The 16,831-nt window shown below is 40.3% G+C and overlaps 1 protein-coding gene across 1 annotated transcript in view; it reads left to right on the top strand.

The window, feature by feature from the left end:
* The window catches only part of COL2A1 (collagen type II alpha 1 chain), a 48,115-nt gene that overhangs the window by 23,470 nt on the left and 7,814 nt on the right, over positions 1 to 16,831 (top strand). Inside the window, 23 exon segments of the mRNA XM_074270706.1 lie at positions 373 to 471; positions 1,625 to 1,669; positions 2,235 to 2,333; positions 3,246 to 3,299; positions 5,552 to 5,659; positions 6,134 to 6,187; positions 6,325 to 6,423; positions 7,130 to 7,183; positions 7,692 to 7,790; positions 8,268 to 8,321; positions 9,089 to 9,142; positions 9,548 to 9,601; positions 10,273 to 10,326; positions 10,650 to 10,694; positions 10,963 to 11,061; positions 11,331 to 11,438; positions 12,464 to 12,517; positions 12,846 to 12,899; positions 13,194 to 13,247; positions 14,160 to 14,213; positions 14,932 to 15,039; positions 15,808 to 15,861; positions 16,607 to 16,660. Coding sequence (XP_074126807.1) covers positions 373 to 471; positions 1,625 to 1,669; positions 2,235 to 2,333; positions 3,246 to 3,299; positions 5,552 to 5,659; positions 6,134 to 6,187; positions 6,325 to 6,423; positions 7,130 to 7,183; positions 7,692 to 7,790; positions 8,268 to 8,321; positions 9,089 to 9,142; positions 9,548 to 9,601; positions 10,273 to 10,326; positions 10,650 to 10,694; positions 10,963 to 11,061; positions 11,331 to 11,438; positions 12,464 to 12,517; positions 12,846 to 12,899; positions 13,194 to 13,247; positions 14,160 to 14,213; positions 14,932 to 15,039; positions 15,808 to 15,861; positions 16,607 to 16,660 — 1,611 coding nt within the window.

Here is a 16,831-nt window from a genome sequence, read left to right as displayed (position 1 = left end):
TGGAGGAAGCAGATATCCTACCTCTTGTGGCTTTAGTTTTTATGAGGCCTTTTTTTTGGCCTCTTGAAAATTATATATCTGAAGTCTATAGTTTTTGGCCTAACATATCCTCTCAGAGTAGCACATTGCTAAATTAAAGAGGCCCATTAAAAATTCAAGAATGTGTAAACACATGTACTGAAAACATATACATGTGTGTATGTGATTGTATACACATGTGCAAACCTGTATGTGTGACCTGTGTTTATATGGGACCTGGAATCTCTATAGCCTATATGTAATTTGGATATAAACTTTACTTACTGGCTTGGTGAACAGTTTCCTTCTCTTATTCCCTTCATTTTAATGATGTCTATATTCCTCACTTTTTAGGGAGAAGCTGGTCCTACTGGTGCCCGTGGTCCTGAAGGTGCGCAAGGTCCTAGAGGTGAATCTGGTACTCCTGGGTCTCCTGGACCTGCAGGAGCTTCTGTAAGTGACAGTTGCTCTTCAGCATAAATGGCCCTGGAAGGGATAAGGGGTTGCCCTGCAGTGCAGAAGACAGCAACAAGGTTGCTGAGAACAGCAGGATATCAGATCAGGACCTACTAATTCCCAAAATCCCTGATCATAGGGCTGATATCTTATCCAGAAAATATAGAAAACAGGATTCCATACCCTTAGAAGTTATTGGAAAAAGCATTACCTTAAAGAAGAATATAAAGGCAGGAGAAGGATAAGATTCTGCCTCTACAACATCTCTCTCATTTGTCATATCTGTTATTTTTCACTTGTACCTAATTGTTCTCTTCCGTTGCTAATTCATTTTCCACCTCGTTGCCAAAGTGATTTTCCAAAAACATAAATATTATCACATCACACACTCCCTCACCCCCACTCAATAAATGCCAAAGATTCCCTAATCCTATGTAATCATTATATAATAATTCTATGATGGAGACTCCTCTGGCATTTAAGGCTCTTTATGACCTAGTCTCAATTTATCTTTTTAATCATATTATTTATTATTCTCCTTCCTACATTCTTCATTTTGGCTAAATTAGTCTACTTGTTTGTACAACATTTCATTTCCTGTCTCTGCACTAGACATATGCCTCATGCCTGGAATGCACTCCTTCACGTTTGCTTTTTAGAATACCTGATTTTCATCTTGGCTTAAACATTCTTAAATGAGACTTTCCCACCTGGTATATGTTTCATACATATTTCTTTCTGCATATATTGTCTCTAAATTAAAAAAAAAAATCTGTCTGGGATTTGAAAGTAGTTGATTTTTATCTTTATTCCTACACTTCATTGCAAATGAGGTGAATTGGATTGTCTTGATTCCTTCACCCCTAATGAGTTATATAATCTCTGAAGTTTTCTTTCTAAACAAATCCTTCAGACTTTCCCTCTATTTTTGAGCCTGAGGCCTCCTTGTTTCAGCCCTACCTTTTTTCCTGGAAGAAGTAATCAGCAATTTAAAGTTATCTGGTTTTTTTCAATTTAAAGTTACCTATAACAAAAGTATTTATTATTTTGAAAACAGTGTCAATCCTCAGCCTTAAATTATCCTCCCCATGAATTGGAGAGTAAGGTTCTTTTTCTGTTGCTCCAATAATGTCACTCTTTTTTTTTTTAGGGTAACCCTGGAACTGATGGCATCCCTGGAGCCAAAGGATCTGCTGTAAGTGTTATCTCCTGTCTTTTTATCCTTCCAGTTTAGCTAGACTAAGAAAAATCTAGCTTTCTCTGGGTAGTGAGAGGATAGACCAGGGAATGGCTCTCTCAGGGAAGGGATTCAGAGCTTAATACCTTCTTTCTTTAAAATTATAATCTAAGGAGATAAAATAGTTCTATTGTATATTTCTAATCCTTTAAGGCTTACCTTTCTTTATCTGATTTAATTTTTTGGAACATGTCACTGTATGATCACTGCTTTAAATTTTTATGTTTTTGAAAGCTTGTATAGTAGATTATGAGTTCCTCATTTTTGCATCTTTGGTCAGGATGAGCCTTCCACAGAAGGTAACATATTAATGCTCCCTTAAGGTGAATTTGGTATGTGAATCCATATAACTATTCTGATCACAAGCAGTATTGTAGAGGAGTAAGCAGAGGTAAAAGAAGGAACAGGGAAAGAATATGGAAGTCTTTCACTCACAAATTGCCTCTAGTTTCTCACTCTTACACCCCTGGAGTGGAGCATACCTCCCCATTAGTCCTGACTATTCTTTGCTTAATATTTTTAGGGTGCTCCTGGAATTGCTGGTGCCCCAGGTTTCCCTGGTCCTCGTGGTCCTCCTGGTCCCCAAGGTGCAACTGGCCCTCTAGGTCCTAAAGGTCAAACGGTAAGGGCTTCAAGCTTACACTGAGTCCTAAGGACTTCCCTTCATTGAGTCAGAAAGCAACCAATCCCTTCATTTGTGGAGTAATAGAAAGGATGAGGGGTTTGGAATCAGCAGATGTGGAACATAATCATATGGCCTTTCATAATCATTTAACCCCTTTCAATCAATTTCTCCATCTGTTAAAAAAAAAAGTGAAGCATTTGCATTAGATGACCATTGAGGTCCCTTCCAGTCCTAAATCTGTCCAATCTTTAGTCAGACCTGAACTATTTTTCCACATTACATGGGTCTTCTCTTCTTTGGAATCACCAATGACTTTTTTTTTTTTATTTATTTTTCCAAATTATCCCCTCCCTCCCTCCCTCCACTCCCTCCCCCCGATGGCAGGTAATCCCATACATTTTACATGTGTTACAATATGACCTAGATATAATATATGTGTGTAAATACCATTTTCTTGTTGCACATTAATTATTAGCTTCCGAAGGTATAAGTAACCTGGGCAGACAGATATTAGTGCTAACAATTTACATTCACTTCCCAGTGTTTCTTCTCTGGGTGTAGCTACCTCTGTCCATCACTGATCAACTGGAAGTGAGTTGGATCTTCTTTATGTTGAAGATTTCCACTTCCATCAGAATACATCCTCATACAGTATCATTGTTGAAGTGTATAATGATCTCCTAGTTCTGCTCATTTCACTCAGCAACAGTTGATTTAAGTCTCTCCAAGCCTCTCTGTATTCCTCCTGCTAATCACCAATGACTTTTACAAACACACATACACATAGCCTAACATACACACACACACACACACACACACACACACACACACACACACACACACACACACACACATTTTAATTTTGTAGTAAACAGAAGAATGAAAATCTTTTTTTTTTTCTTCCTTTAGGGAGAACCTGGAATTGCTGGCTTCAAAGGAGAACATGGACCCAAGGGAGAAACTGTAAGTGTCTAGGGTGAAGTCTTAGGATCATTTTATTTGTTGCTCTCCTTGTCTTGGAACCAATCCACTCAGCTCAGAGCTCCTACCTTGGGTTTAGACAATCCAAGCACCTGGGAGACATATTTCTTTTCAGGACTATTTAATAAGGATATGAAGATGGCCCTTTACCACAGGCCAATTCTTTACCACAAGCTAAATTGTTAGATGAATAGTGTGACTGATTTAAGTTTTTCCTGGTGCCATGAGTTATATATCTTTGCCTTATGCTTGTGCCTTAGGAACATTCCTACTATTTAGCAGGAAAATCAGGATGGTAAAGGGACCTAAGAGTACAGCAAATAGGAAACAAAGAACTCAAAAAGAAAATGATAGCTGTCTTTAGGCTCCTGAAGGTCTATTATGGATAGAGTGTTTGGAGCTATTCTGCTTGGTCTTAGAGGATAGAATTTTTAATTTGCAGAGAGAGAGATTTAGGTTTGATATAAAAAAAAAACAAACTTAGCAACTATTGCTTCATCCAGGAGTAGAAATGACTATCTTGAAAGGTCATAACTTCCACTGCTGTTGGAACTTTTCCATTGAAGGCTAGATGATTAATTTGGGGCATGCTATAGAGAGAATTCTCAAGTCATTTTACTTAGACAAACTGTGAAGTCGCTTCCTGAACTTAGACTCTTTGATCCCATTACCAAAATATTTCCTGGAAATCAAGGAATAGGGAACCCTAAACAAAATATGGTAGCTGGAGATGTTAAGTTTCATATCTAGTTACTTACAGCCATCTATAATCTAGATGATCTAGTTTTACTTACTTATTGGAGAGAAATGAGGCTATCCTGGGATGGAGGAATCAGCCTGTCTATATAGATATCTGGTAGTGTCTTAGAATCATAAGATCTTGCTTCAAATCCTCCTTGTGGTAGGAGATGGAGGGTGGGGGGATAGAGGTAGGGAGGGCAGAGTCATATTGGTTTAGAAAACCCCACATTAGGAGCAGCTACATATCTAGAGCCAGTGGATAAAACACTGACTCTCAATTCAGGAAGACCTAAGTTCAAATTCAGCATTAGGCACTTAACAGCTGTATGACCCTGAACATGTCATTTAGTCCCAATTGACTTGAAAAAAAAATTATTACAAAAACACCCACACATTAATATTATCTATGTTCTGTTATATTTTTATTTATGTTGCTAAATATTTCCCAATTTAGTGTGCTTCAGGCTACACTCCTGAATGTTACTATCTATAATATAGCCAGTGGGGTAGTATGTTTAACATTTCTGAACTAAGGTACCTCACCTCATCTCTGGCTCAGATTTTGTACAGCAGCCCATGAAATAGAATCAGAGACAATGGTTTATCTGTAGCACTTGTTTTTGTTTGTTTGTTTGTTTGTTTTTGTTTTTTAACTTAACATATGTTGATTTACATTCAGTCTCCTTATTTCTTTTTCTGGATGCAGATGGCATTTTCTGTCCAAAGTATATTGGGATTTCTTTAGATCACTAAAACCATTAAGGAGAACCAAGTCTTTCATAGTTGATCATCGTACATTCCTGCTATTATTATGTACAATGTATTCCTGGTTCTACCTGTTTTGCTCAGCATCGATTCATGTAAACCTTTCCAAGCCTTTCTAAAATCAGCTTGTTCATCATTTTCATAGAAAAATCATATTCCATTACCTTCATATATTACAACTTGTTCAGCTATTCCTCAATTGATGGGCATCTACTCATTTTTCAAATCTTTGCTATCACAAAAAGAGCTATGTAGCACTTGGCCTTGACCTCCCACTATAGAAATGGGGTTTCTGTAATTTCTAAATATCCTTTCCTAACTTTGGTTTATTGTTTTAATTTTTAGTTTAGATCATGTTGCTAGATAAATTCACTTAGTAATTTTTGATATGCTTTCTTTTCCTCTTTAATATTCAGAGTCAACAATGTCCTTGTAAACTTTGACAGTGGCCCTTTTCTTTAGGTTTGCTGCTGCATATATTTGAATTTGTTTCTGGCCAGCATGCATAGCATGGGAACTGTCCTGTGTGTCCCTCTGTATCAAGTCCCAATCCAATTTGAAAAGTCTTCTTTACCAGTTAAATCATCTTATCCCAAGGATAAATTTTATGAGAACATATTCTGCTCCCAGGAAAGGATTGAGGAGGCTTCTTAGATTTACCAGAGTGGCACTGCCCTTGAGAAGCAGCTAGATTCTTAACAGATTTTTCTTTTGTGCTTTCTCCTCAGGGCCCTGCTGGACCCCAGGGACCTCCTGGTCCAGCTGGTGAAGAAGGCAAGAGAGGTGCCCGTGGAGAGCCTGGTGCTGCTGGACCTGTGGGTCCTCCTGGAGAGAGAGTAAGTAAAGCCATCCTAATGGTGGGATGTGGCTAAAAAGCCACCACACTGAGTTCTAGAAGTCATAACCTCCTCTGCCTTTGGAAGTTTTCCATTAGATGATTAGTTTGGGGCACACTGTTGAAGAAGTTCTTAAATCAAGTTCTAGGTAGACAAATTCTGAGGTCCCTTCCTGAACTCTTTGATTCCATTATCAATTTCTCTTCTATTCTCTATGCCATAACAAAAACTGGAGATAATTATTCCTTTTCTGTTTAAGGTGCTCCCATGTGATAACATACATGAAACTCTTTGGGTTTCTTTACAGTGAGGGAGTAGGCTTAGGATATTATTCTTAATATCTTGCTCTACTCCACCCCCAATAAGAAAGAAGTCTAAAGAACTTTATTTTGAGGCTGAAAAAAGGTGATACTCTCTAGTTTCAGTGATCTGAGCAGGGTCTATTCTTACTGCTTCACCTTTCTTTCTTTCCAGGGTGCTCCTGGCAACCGTGGTTTCCCAGGTCAGGATGGTCTGGCAGGTCCCAAGGTAAATATTTCTTATTTTATCCTGAAAATAGCTCTAGAGCTTGTTTGCCTGCTCATGGCTCTCAGCTTTGGCCCCAGGCTAGATGTTATATGAGTTTTCTTTTAATTATCTCCTTTTTTTTACTTTCCTGTGGACAGGGAGCCCCTGGTGAGCGTGGACCCAGTGGTCTTGGTGGTCCCAAAGGAGCCAATGGTGATCCTGGCCGTCCTGGAGAACCTGGTCTCCCTGGAGCTAGAGTAAGTTCCTCAACTTCTTTGGACAGATGTTTCTAAGACATAGAGATGACTTCCATACCCATACCCATACTATGTATCAATAGTCATAGACTTTGGAAAGAGAACTTTGTTGGACATTTGCAAAACAGGCAAAGACAAGAAAAGATGACCACTACCATAGTAATTGTAGGAAGGACCAATTGGAATGGAACAATTTATCTCTTTCAGTGTGGAGTAACACACACACACACACACACACACACACACACACACACACACACACGAATTCCTTTCCCTGCCCACTTCCACATATTTTTGCAGTAAGGATCTGCTCACCAAGGTTTTTTGGTGATGCTAAGCAAAAGGAATACAAAATACAAAAGCCTAGTATCAGGAGTTGACATGCAGGGAAGACTCTGGATCTGACTCCAGGCTGTGGGCCCCTTCCTTTCTAAGAAGGATATTAGAGTCAGGTGCTCATTTTTTTGGATTCTGGCCTTGCCACCTACCCCTCTTTGCCCCATTTGGATCTTATGATTAATTACTTCAATACAAGAAACCTTATTCCTATTGACTAACATTCTTTTTCTTGCCCTTTATCATCCTTTTCCAAGACTGTAAACAAAACAAAACAAAAAAACAGAGCTCTATCTAGAATGTGAGCTAATGAAGGGGAAGCACAATTCCATCCAGGCCTCCTGATATTAATTTTATTTCGTGTACACAGGGTCTGACTGGTCGCCCTGGTGATGCTGGCCCTCAAGGCAAAGTTGGTCCTTCTGTAAGTTAAATGATCTTATTTTCTGGGGTTAGGAAGAAAGAATGATGTGTTAGGAGAAAGTATATTTGGGGATGTGACAAGTTAGGAATGGGTGATTTGGGGGACAGGGTACAACTTGTAATAAACTATTTTTTGGTTAGTAACATGTTGACTGTAGACTATTTGGCTGGTAGCATATTTGAGACTTTATTTATTGGGACTTTATTTATTGAGATATAAGTGTTATATATTGAATAGATTATATGATCCATGAAGAAACTAATTAGAATTGAAAATGTGTTGCTCCAAGGAAATTGTCCCTTTTCTTAGGGAAGAAGAAAGCCCAGGATGTTTCCTTTCTAGATAAGTGTTTATGAGGCAAGCACTCCATTATGTGATTAATATAATTATGCTAAGACCTTTATTATTAGATATTACTAGTTTGAGTTCTTGGCTCTTATATGATGGTGTATGCATAAGACTTGGAGGGACAATCTCTAGTGTCTGAAATTGATGTCCTTTTTTCCAGGGAGCCCCTGGTGAGGATGGTCGCCCTGGACCTCCAGGACCTCAAGGAGCTCGTGGGCAGCCTGGTGTCATGGGATTCCCTGGTCCTAAAGGTGCCAATGTAAGTCATATCTTGCCTTTTCCCCTTTCCTATGTGACATTAGCCCTCCTATCTTGTGTTTGGTGCCATTTCTAGTTCATGAACTGCTAATCTTAGGTTGAAAGAAAACATCAGTTTTAGTGTTGTATGTAGCACCAATTTTTCATGTGGTACCTTCTATAATCTCTATGCTACATGAAGCTAAAGTACCCAAGTTCATGTTAAACAATTCTCCTTAGAACTACTTGTCCTCTCATTCAGTATTAATTTTTAATGGTCTTGGGCATGACACTGCAACATGGTGCCAGATTCTTGGACTATCCCAACATATCTCCTATCTCAAACTGGATATAGAATTGGCAATGTGCTTCAATCTTTGATCTGCCACCTAATTGCCTTTTATTCCACTGTATTATTCTCTCAAGGACTTTGCTTGTATAAATGGCTTTGGATTAATTCAGGCCTCCTAATCACAAGATTATGTTTTCTTTCCATTAGGGAGAAGCTGGCAAGGCTGGTGAGAAAGGACTACCTGGTGCTCCTGGACTAAGGGTAATTACACACCTTTGGTCACAATTATTCCTACACCTTCACAGCAGCTATGAGTCTAGGAAGGCAAAAAGGGCATATTGACGAAAACATTTTAATAAACATCACTCTCAAGAAAGGGCAAATTAAAATGGCGTCTTTCACTGTAGTCATTGGTTGATTTTTTCTTTCTGAAGCCCACATTGTGAAGGATGCCAGAGAAATCCTCTAAAAGATTTAGACTTTAACCTTTGGCTGCTTTGAGACAATGGATTAGGTAGACATTGGGATGTCAATTGGGAAGCCTTCATTGTGGAAGAGAAATGTAAAGGTTAGGGAAAGACACTGAAAACTCAGTGATGTTAAAAGAAATGAGTGTTGCATGGGAATTAATTCTAAAACACAAGAAAAAAGAAAAGGAACTGGGAAATACATTAGAATTCAAAGAAAGGATGGAAGTAGAGGCAGAAAGAGAGCTAAAAAATGTAGGTGTATAGAAGGGATACTGAAAAATTAGGAACTTTAACAATAAGTGTATTGCTATACTATTGGAAAGTAGATTTTATTCATGGAATTGTTAAAAAACAAAATAAATGAAGGAATAGGGAAAAAAGATAAAGGAAAGAAAGATTGGTAGATAGATAGATAGATAGATAGATAGATAGATAGATAGATAGATAACTTGTAGAGAGAATGTGGAAAAAATATCCAAGACCCTAAAATTAGAATGCTAGATGTTTCTTGAAGTCAGTTGAGATCCCTATACTACCTTTACTTTCTTTCTTTTGTAGGGTCTTCCTGGCAAAGATGGTGAAACAGGTGCCTCAGGACCCCCTGGACCAGCGGTAAGCACTTGTATAATCTCTCATGGACATGGGTATCAGAGGTGAGAAATGCCCCAGTCTATCTAGAAATGTTAACAGATTTTGACCCTGACAGTTCCCAAACATTTAAGTGCTAAGTTAACATCAATCACAATCCAAAAGGTGATTGGGAAATGGGTGGAACATGAACCATTATGCTACTTTGAATTCCTATCAGGATTGCTAGTGTTATAAGCTATTAAATAGGGAGAATTGCAGCCTTTTTTTTTTTTTTTTTTAGTGTGTGGTATAGATGCCATTCATATATGTACCATCAATATTGGAAAGTCCAGCAAGTTACTACTTTCTACAATTTCTTGCTATTCTTTACTTCAAGTTCCTCCCCTGTTGTGCTTTTCAACTGTTTCTCTTATCTCTTTCATTCAGGGTCCTGCTGGTGAAAGGGGTGAGCAAGGTGCTCCTGGACCATCTGGCTTCCAAGTAAGTGCCAGATTCAATCTTTTTCCCAAGGCAAGAATGGATTAGATTAGAGGTTTTTTTGGACCGTAGTGTAATGTACACTATCAGAGAGAGCTAGCATTTATTGGCTGCTTTGGAGGAAGAATGAAGAAGAAGGCTGTCACTCTATGCTAGGCTTAGAGTATTCATCCATTGTTACTTCTCTTTGAGATCAAGTCTGAGCCAAGGTTACCAATTCTCCCCACTTCATTCTAGATTATATCCCTGGATAGTTCTTACATATATTCAGGGAAGTCCATTATTGGAAAGTGGTCTACAATGGCAGCTTCCTAACTTGACATCTTGGTGAATGACTCAGTGGCCCCAGAGTAGGAAGGGACAAAGTCTGATGATTAGAAGTCAGGACATGGGGCAACTAAGTGGCTCAGTGGATGGAGCACCAGCCCTGAAGTCAGGAGGACCTGAGTTCAAATCTGGACTCAGACACTTAACACTTCCTAGTTATATGACCCTGGGCAAGTCACTTAATCCCAAAAAAAATTGTAGAAGTCAGGACACTTGATTTATCATGCCCACTTAAACACAAGTCTGGATGTATGTGAACACAGACCGATTGCTGTAAGGTTGTTCCTCCTATAAGGACCAAGGCACTCCTTCATGCTGTGTTTAATATGTATCTCTTTGGCTTCTAGGGACTACCTGGTCCTCCTGGCCCTCCAGGTGAAGGTGGAAAACCAGGTGATCAGGTGAGTGCCAAAATGAGGGAAAAGACTGTGTTATTGTTCTTTGCACTCCCAAAAATTATGTTGAATGTAGATATGTATCCTAATGGTGCTCTGTGCTAGGAATTCTATCAAAAACTCATTTTATTGAGATATGCTCCATCCCTTCCATACAGAGGCAAGCAATGTAGCCACCTAGGTTCCCAAGCTAAGAATACTTCCCCAGTGAGCTCACCTCACTATTGGAGTCTGCTTCTATGGGGCTCAAAGCAAACTATTGTCTGGGCACCCACCCCTTATGACGCCTGGAAAATTCTTCTTCCTCTCATATTCTTCTGTTTTCCTAGGGTGTTCCGGGTGAAGCTGGTGCTCCTGGTCTTGTAGGCCCCAGAGTAAGTAATGATATCTAATTGGGTTACATCATAGCAGAGTCCTGGCCATTTCTGGAATATTTCCCTGGGACTTATCCTTCCCTTAATCCTATTCTGAATTAGAAATTCTACTCAGTGCCTCAAAATCCATTCTTCTTTATTGATTAATGTGCACCCAACCTGCCCCATCTTTATCTTTGTTCTTAACCCTTCTCTATTCCTTGTAATGAGGCTGATATCCCTAATCCTGTTCTACCCCCTGATCTTTCTTTAATTTCTTCTACCTTAGGGCGAACGTGGTTTCCCAGGTGAACGTGGCTCTCCTGGTGCTCAAGGTCTGCAGGGTGCCCGGGGTCTCCCTGGAACTCCTGGCACTGATGGTCCTAAAGTAAGTGGGTCCTGAAGATTTGGGGATAAGGTCTTGTCATGTTACTCAGAGATGTTGCAAAATGTCTGCTTCCACCTTTCAGAAGAAAGGATTGAGAAGTATCCATAAAGGAGAGAGAGCTGGAAAGAGTAAGAAGGGATAGCATGGGGAAAGATAGTATAGGCAGAGAGAAGACTATATGGATGGGAGAACAGGAAGGAAAAGGCCTCTTTACCCTTGAAGCTTAGCTGTTCATAATTCACATCACAAATTCTTTCTCTTCAACCTAGGGTGCTACTGGTCCAGCTGGTCCTAATGGTGCTCAAGGTCCCCCAGGCCTGCAAGGAATGCCTGGTGAGAGAGGTGCAGCTGGTATTGCTGGGCCAAAGGGAGACAGAGTAAGTAGTTCTCAAGCATGAATATTACCCCACTCTCATTACCCATCTCACTTCATTCTAGATTATGTCCCTGGATTATTCTTATATACTCAGGGGAGCCCATTATTGGGAAGTGGTTTAGAATGGCAGCTTCCTAACATGACACCTTGGTGGCCCCAGAGTGAAGTCAGGACATTTGACTTCTCATGCCCACTTGAACACAAGTCTGGATGTATGTGAGCCTGGACCAGTTTCTCTGCTTTGGGATTCAAATAATGATGTTCCTTCCTTTTTGAAGGACTTGGAAATTCCCTGGGACAAGAATGACCTCTGGAGGCTATATAATTAGAACTTTTCTGAATGGAATTACTTTCCTTCTCCTATCGTTGACCATAATCTAGGTTATTTTATTGTGTCCTTGATTTCCAGAAGCTTTCTCTTTACTACTTCCTCTTCCCCATCTTCGTGATGAGTTAAGGACAAGGTCTTGTGCCCCTTTCTACTTCCATATCTTCCTCCTTCCTTGAGGCATCCAGGATGCTCACATGTCTTTCTATGGTTTCAAACCACTTCCCTCTGCTATAAATAAATATCCTTCTCATTTCTGCTTCTACCCTAAAAAATAATCCCTTTCCTTTGCTCCCTAGATTTGTTTTACAGATTACTGCTCACATTCTTTAAGAGGTTCTTTCCATCCATTTGTCTTCCAGGTTTACATGGTCTCTTCTTGTCTATCTCCTTTACATTTCACTGCATTCTTTCCAATTAAGTAAAGGATAGGGCTCCCTTATCAGCGGAAATAAGCTCTTCTAGCACAAGCTAATTTGGCACTGTTTGTCAGTGTGAACAGTCTCCTTGACCTTTTGACCTCCTCCAAGAGTGCTTGAATCCTTCTCCAAATTTGGTCAGCTCGGTAGCTCCAAGTTGGGTCTGGGCATTGCAGGGGAGTACTCAGACTCCATCTAAGGAAACAGTTGCAATGGAATGGTGGGTAAAGTCCAGTATTCTCACTTAAATTAAATTAAATCTTATCTTTATCCTCTTAGGGTGATGTTGGTGAAAAAGGCCCTGAAGGAGCTCCTGGCAAAGATGGTGGCAGAGTAAGTAAAGGGAACTGTGTTAGTTGGCAGATTTTAGGCATAAAGAGTATGATTGACACCATCTCTGGGAGCTCATTTTCTTGCACTTAATACCGGGGTATTAGGACAGAAATCCAAAAGCTTTGGGAATCAAAAGCTGTGGGCTAAGCAGAGACAGAAACAATCTAGTTGAGAAGGGGGCTGGAGAAGGGCAGAGTGGAGCAAATGAGAAAGTTGATGAAATTTAAGGAATTTAAGAGAGCCAACTGGATCAGTGGCTGAATGTTTTCTGGAGGGTCTTTGATGTGTCCCAGATGCTGTCTCAATGCCTTATCTCCCTTTTCCCTAGGGTCTGACTGGTCCTATTGGTCCCCCTGGTCCTGCTGGCCCCAATGGTGAGAAGGTGAGTTATTAGTTTTTCCTCCCTCAGGTCACAGCTGTGAATGTCCACAGATAAAGCTCCTATTGTAAATCAGGAGATTCCCTTCTGTATTTCTTCATTTTACCCTAAATTCTTTTTTTTTCCTCCTTGTCCATCACCTAGGACTCTGCTCCCCCTTTGTGGCCTGAAGGCACCTCGAAGCAGGGGTTATTAGGCTGAATGATTGGGTTATATTATCTTGTATTTATTGGTGTCGTAAGGAGATCACTGCAGATTCCCCACTTCCCTTCAACCATTTCTTTATCTTCTTTTTAGGGTGAATCGGGTCCCCCTGGTCCTGCTGGAACTGCTGGTGCCCGTGGTGCCCCAGTGAGTTCTTTTTCTTATTCATTCAGTTCTTACCCCTCCCTGATTGCTTGCTCACTTTGAACTTTTTCTAGCTAGCGGGTGCTTGAGACTCTGAATGTTGTCTAGACAATGTGCACTTTTCCTTCTCTCTGGACCTTGGTGAGAACATGGAAGACAACAAATTAGATAAAACTGGATACTTGGGTTTCATTGGCCATGGTATTGTTTGTTGCTTAGGACCACTGTGCTGAAAAGTAGATTTCTGAAGCTGGATTTATTCTTTTGTCAAAGGATCTTGGAATCTTCAGTTACTTTCTGATGCCCTTAAAAGAGACCCTAGACTAGAAATTGTTAGCTTTTTTGTGTGTTATGGATCCTGTTGAAAGTTTGATGAAACTTCCCTGAAAAATGTTTTTTAAGTGCATAAAATGTTTTTAAGTGCTAAAACCAACTATATTGAAATATAGTAATTAAAATATTAAAATTTTCCAAGTTCATGTACTCTTGGAATCTGTCTAAAGATCTTGTGGGAGTCTATAGACCTTTAATTAAAAATTCCTGTACTAGATCTAGTTCTTAGGCCATGTCAGTGAAATATAGAAATCATTGATCTAATTAATGTGTTAAATGCAAATAGGAACTGGTCAGAAGAATTTTTACATTCAAGAAGTTTTACTCAAAATGGAATTTTCTATCAGGCAGCACCTTGACCATCAGATTATAGGACCTGACACTTCAGGTTTCTAATTTTGACAGCTGTTTATTAGGACTAGGGGGAGGGATGCTAAATCCCAATTAGCACTTTTCCTTTTCTATGGTCTAAGTTCAAGGTGGCCCCAGCCTCTCCTTGTCTTTGGGTCACAAGGTGGGAATGAAGGCAGTCAAGTTGTGGGAGTCTTACCTACCTGTTCACTGGGACTCCTTATATTGTAGGGTGAACGTGGAGAGACTGGACCCCCTGGCCCCGCTGGATTTGCAGGTCCTCCTGTAAGTAACTTCATCTATTGAATCATTGGATCTTTGTGTTTGCCATTCAGCTTACTATGGCCTCTAGAATGGGATGTGGATCACATTCTAGAGTCTTTCTAGGTTCTCCTCTGTTAAATTAACTTTTCTCAAGCCTAGAGAATAGCTTTGGTTCTATGAAGAAATCCAGAGAGTATATTGGGTTACACTGGACTCCCAATGAAAGCCAGGAAAGCCACAGCAAGCCATTGTCTCTTTCTATTTCTGTCTCTTTTAATCCTAAATTTCATAGAGCTCTGCCTATCTTTCTGTCTAGATAACTTAGCCCTCTAAGCAGGATTTTCTTGCATTGGCCCAAAGGGATAAATATATAATGAAACAAGATCTTCACAATTCAATAGAGTCCAAAGTCTATGAACACTCATGGCATTATTTCACTATACTAAACTTTCTTTCTGTTTTAGATATGGAGGGTGGTCTAGTAGGTCTGTATATTCTGGGACTTTGTCTTGACCTGTAGGGGATGAGGAAGTAGGAAAATGTTGGAAAGATTTGGAGAAAATTCAAGATCCCTAATCTTCTTCTTTTGTTTAAGAGGGCTATAGCATGCTTTCCAATATAACACAATATACATACATACACATGCATGTACCCCCCCCACACACACACACCCCTATCAACTGGAGAAGGGTTATCAACTATTTTTCTCATCTCTCATGTTTATTCCTTTGTGAAACAGGGTGCTGATGGTCAGCCTGGTGCTAAGGGTGAACAAGGAGAATCTGGTCAGAAGGGAGATGCTGGTGCCCCTGGTCCTCAGGGTCCATCTGGAGCACCTGGGCCTCAGGTGGGTAGCACTAATTTCTCTTAAGAATTTATTCTAGAAGTCTGGATTCATTACCAGGAGAGAAAGAAGTATCAGGCATGGGTAAACTAGACATAAAAGGTCATCATGGTCATGGCTATGAGGGGAAGGTTGAGGTTGATGCTATGAAGTAACTGCTACCTTCAGAACCTTAGTGGTCTAACTGTGCCTTCATGGGGGTTTCAACTAGGCTTCTGTTCAGGAACTAGCTATCTAGGAATAGTTTGATTCTTTATAAGCCCAGATCTAGGAGCAGCAAAAGCCAATGCTTTAATATCTATATTTCTGAATCTAAGGGAGAAGCTACTGGAAAGATCAGTGGGAATTCAGAGAAGAAAGCTCAGGATGTAACGCTAACTCATCCCTGGAGCAAGGGGGAATTATGTGTGTCTGTAGAACCAAGCAGAGACCAATCATTTTCTAAGTCTATAATGAATAGAATCAATTATTGCATCTCCATATGAATGGGAGTTAGGTTGACATATCAGGAAAAATTTCCTGGAGTGCAGGCTTTGTGAGATACTGTAGCAGACTTCCAGGGAAGGTTTGGCATCTCCATCCCCAGAGATCTCCCCAAAAAAGGGAGCTGCATATCTGTCTGAATTTTCTGAACTGATTCTAGTTCTAATCATTCAGTACTATGAATCCTTTGTCTAAATTCTCTTTTGTGAATTCTGGTCCCCAAAATGGAGATCCTTTAAGATAGTATGTTACTCTTTTCCAACTCACTCAACTCTTTTCCCATTCTAGGGTCCAACTGGAGTGACTGGTCCTAAAGGAGCCCGTGGTGCCCAGGGTCCTCCTGTGAGTATTATCCTGTCCCTTTTCTCTACTTCCCCAACCCATTTTGGTAGGAACCAAAGAGAGAGGTAAAGTTTGGAGACTATAGGAAGTGAGGGAGTAAGTTCTGGGAGAATACAAGGGCGTTTCTCCACTCCTCAGTACTACTCACAAAAGCTCTCAGTCTCAGAGGTATTTCTGTTAGACTTTCAAGCCACCTGGAGAGCCCCTGAAAGCATTCAGAAGAGATAGAAAGGTGTGGAAAAGCTTTATGTGCTTGTCTTAGGGACAGAGCCATTCTGCTATTCTTATTCCTGCTCTCTTTGCATTCCTCTGTTTTGTTCTTTCTCCTTGGGTCTTGACAACTCCACAAAAGATGGACAGTTAATTTATTCTGGGGATTAGGCTTGTGGCCATACAGTAACTCATAAGGTATTTTTGGAGCCTGATCTACCTTTCCTCAGACTTTCTTTTCCTTCCTTTATTCAACCTGTCCCCTTCCAAGGTAGGTGACGCTTTTGGGGAGCCTAGTGACTGGATTCAGTGAGACATATCTAACGTCAACATTTGGTCAGCCCCAAGAGGGTACACTTTTTCCTTGGGACCTATGGACAGAAAACCTCCCATATTTTACCTTCTTCCCTCGCAGCCCTAGGACCCAAACCATAAGAACTTCTTAGAATCCTAGAATCCAAGTTTTAGATAGAGATTAATTCTCTAAGCTTTTCCCTTAGGTCACAGGTTCAATGACTTCTCTTTTTCTACCCAGGGAGCCACTGGATTCCCAGGAGCTGCTGGCCGTGTTGGACCCCCTGGTGCCAACGTGAGTGATTGATCCTTATTGTTTTCTCCCTCTGTTATCTGGGGTTAGGGTGTAGATATGTGGGCATTGGCAGTAGGGAGATTGGCAGGACTGAACACAGGCTGGGACAGGCTACCCAAATCAAGCATTTAGAGGACTGACTCTGAAACACTTCTTTTCCTTCCTGAGTAT

Source organism: Sminthopsis crassicaudata, chromosome 5 (assembly GCF_048593235.1).
Source record: "Sminthopsis crassicaudata isolate SCR6 chromosome 5, ASM4859323v1, whole genome shotgun sequence".
Lineage (NCBI taxonomy): Eukaryota > Metazoa > Chordata > Mammalia > Dasyuromorphia > Dasyuridae > Sminthopsis > Sminthopsis crassicaudata.
The sequence above is the reverse complement of the archived record's forward strand: the minus strand, read 5'-3'. Positions and strand labels throughout refer to the sequence as shown.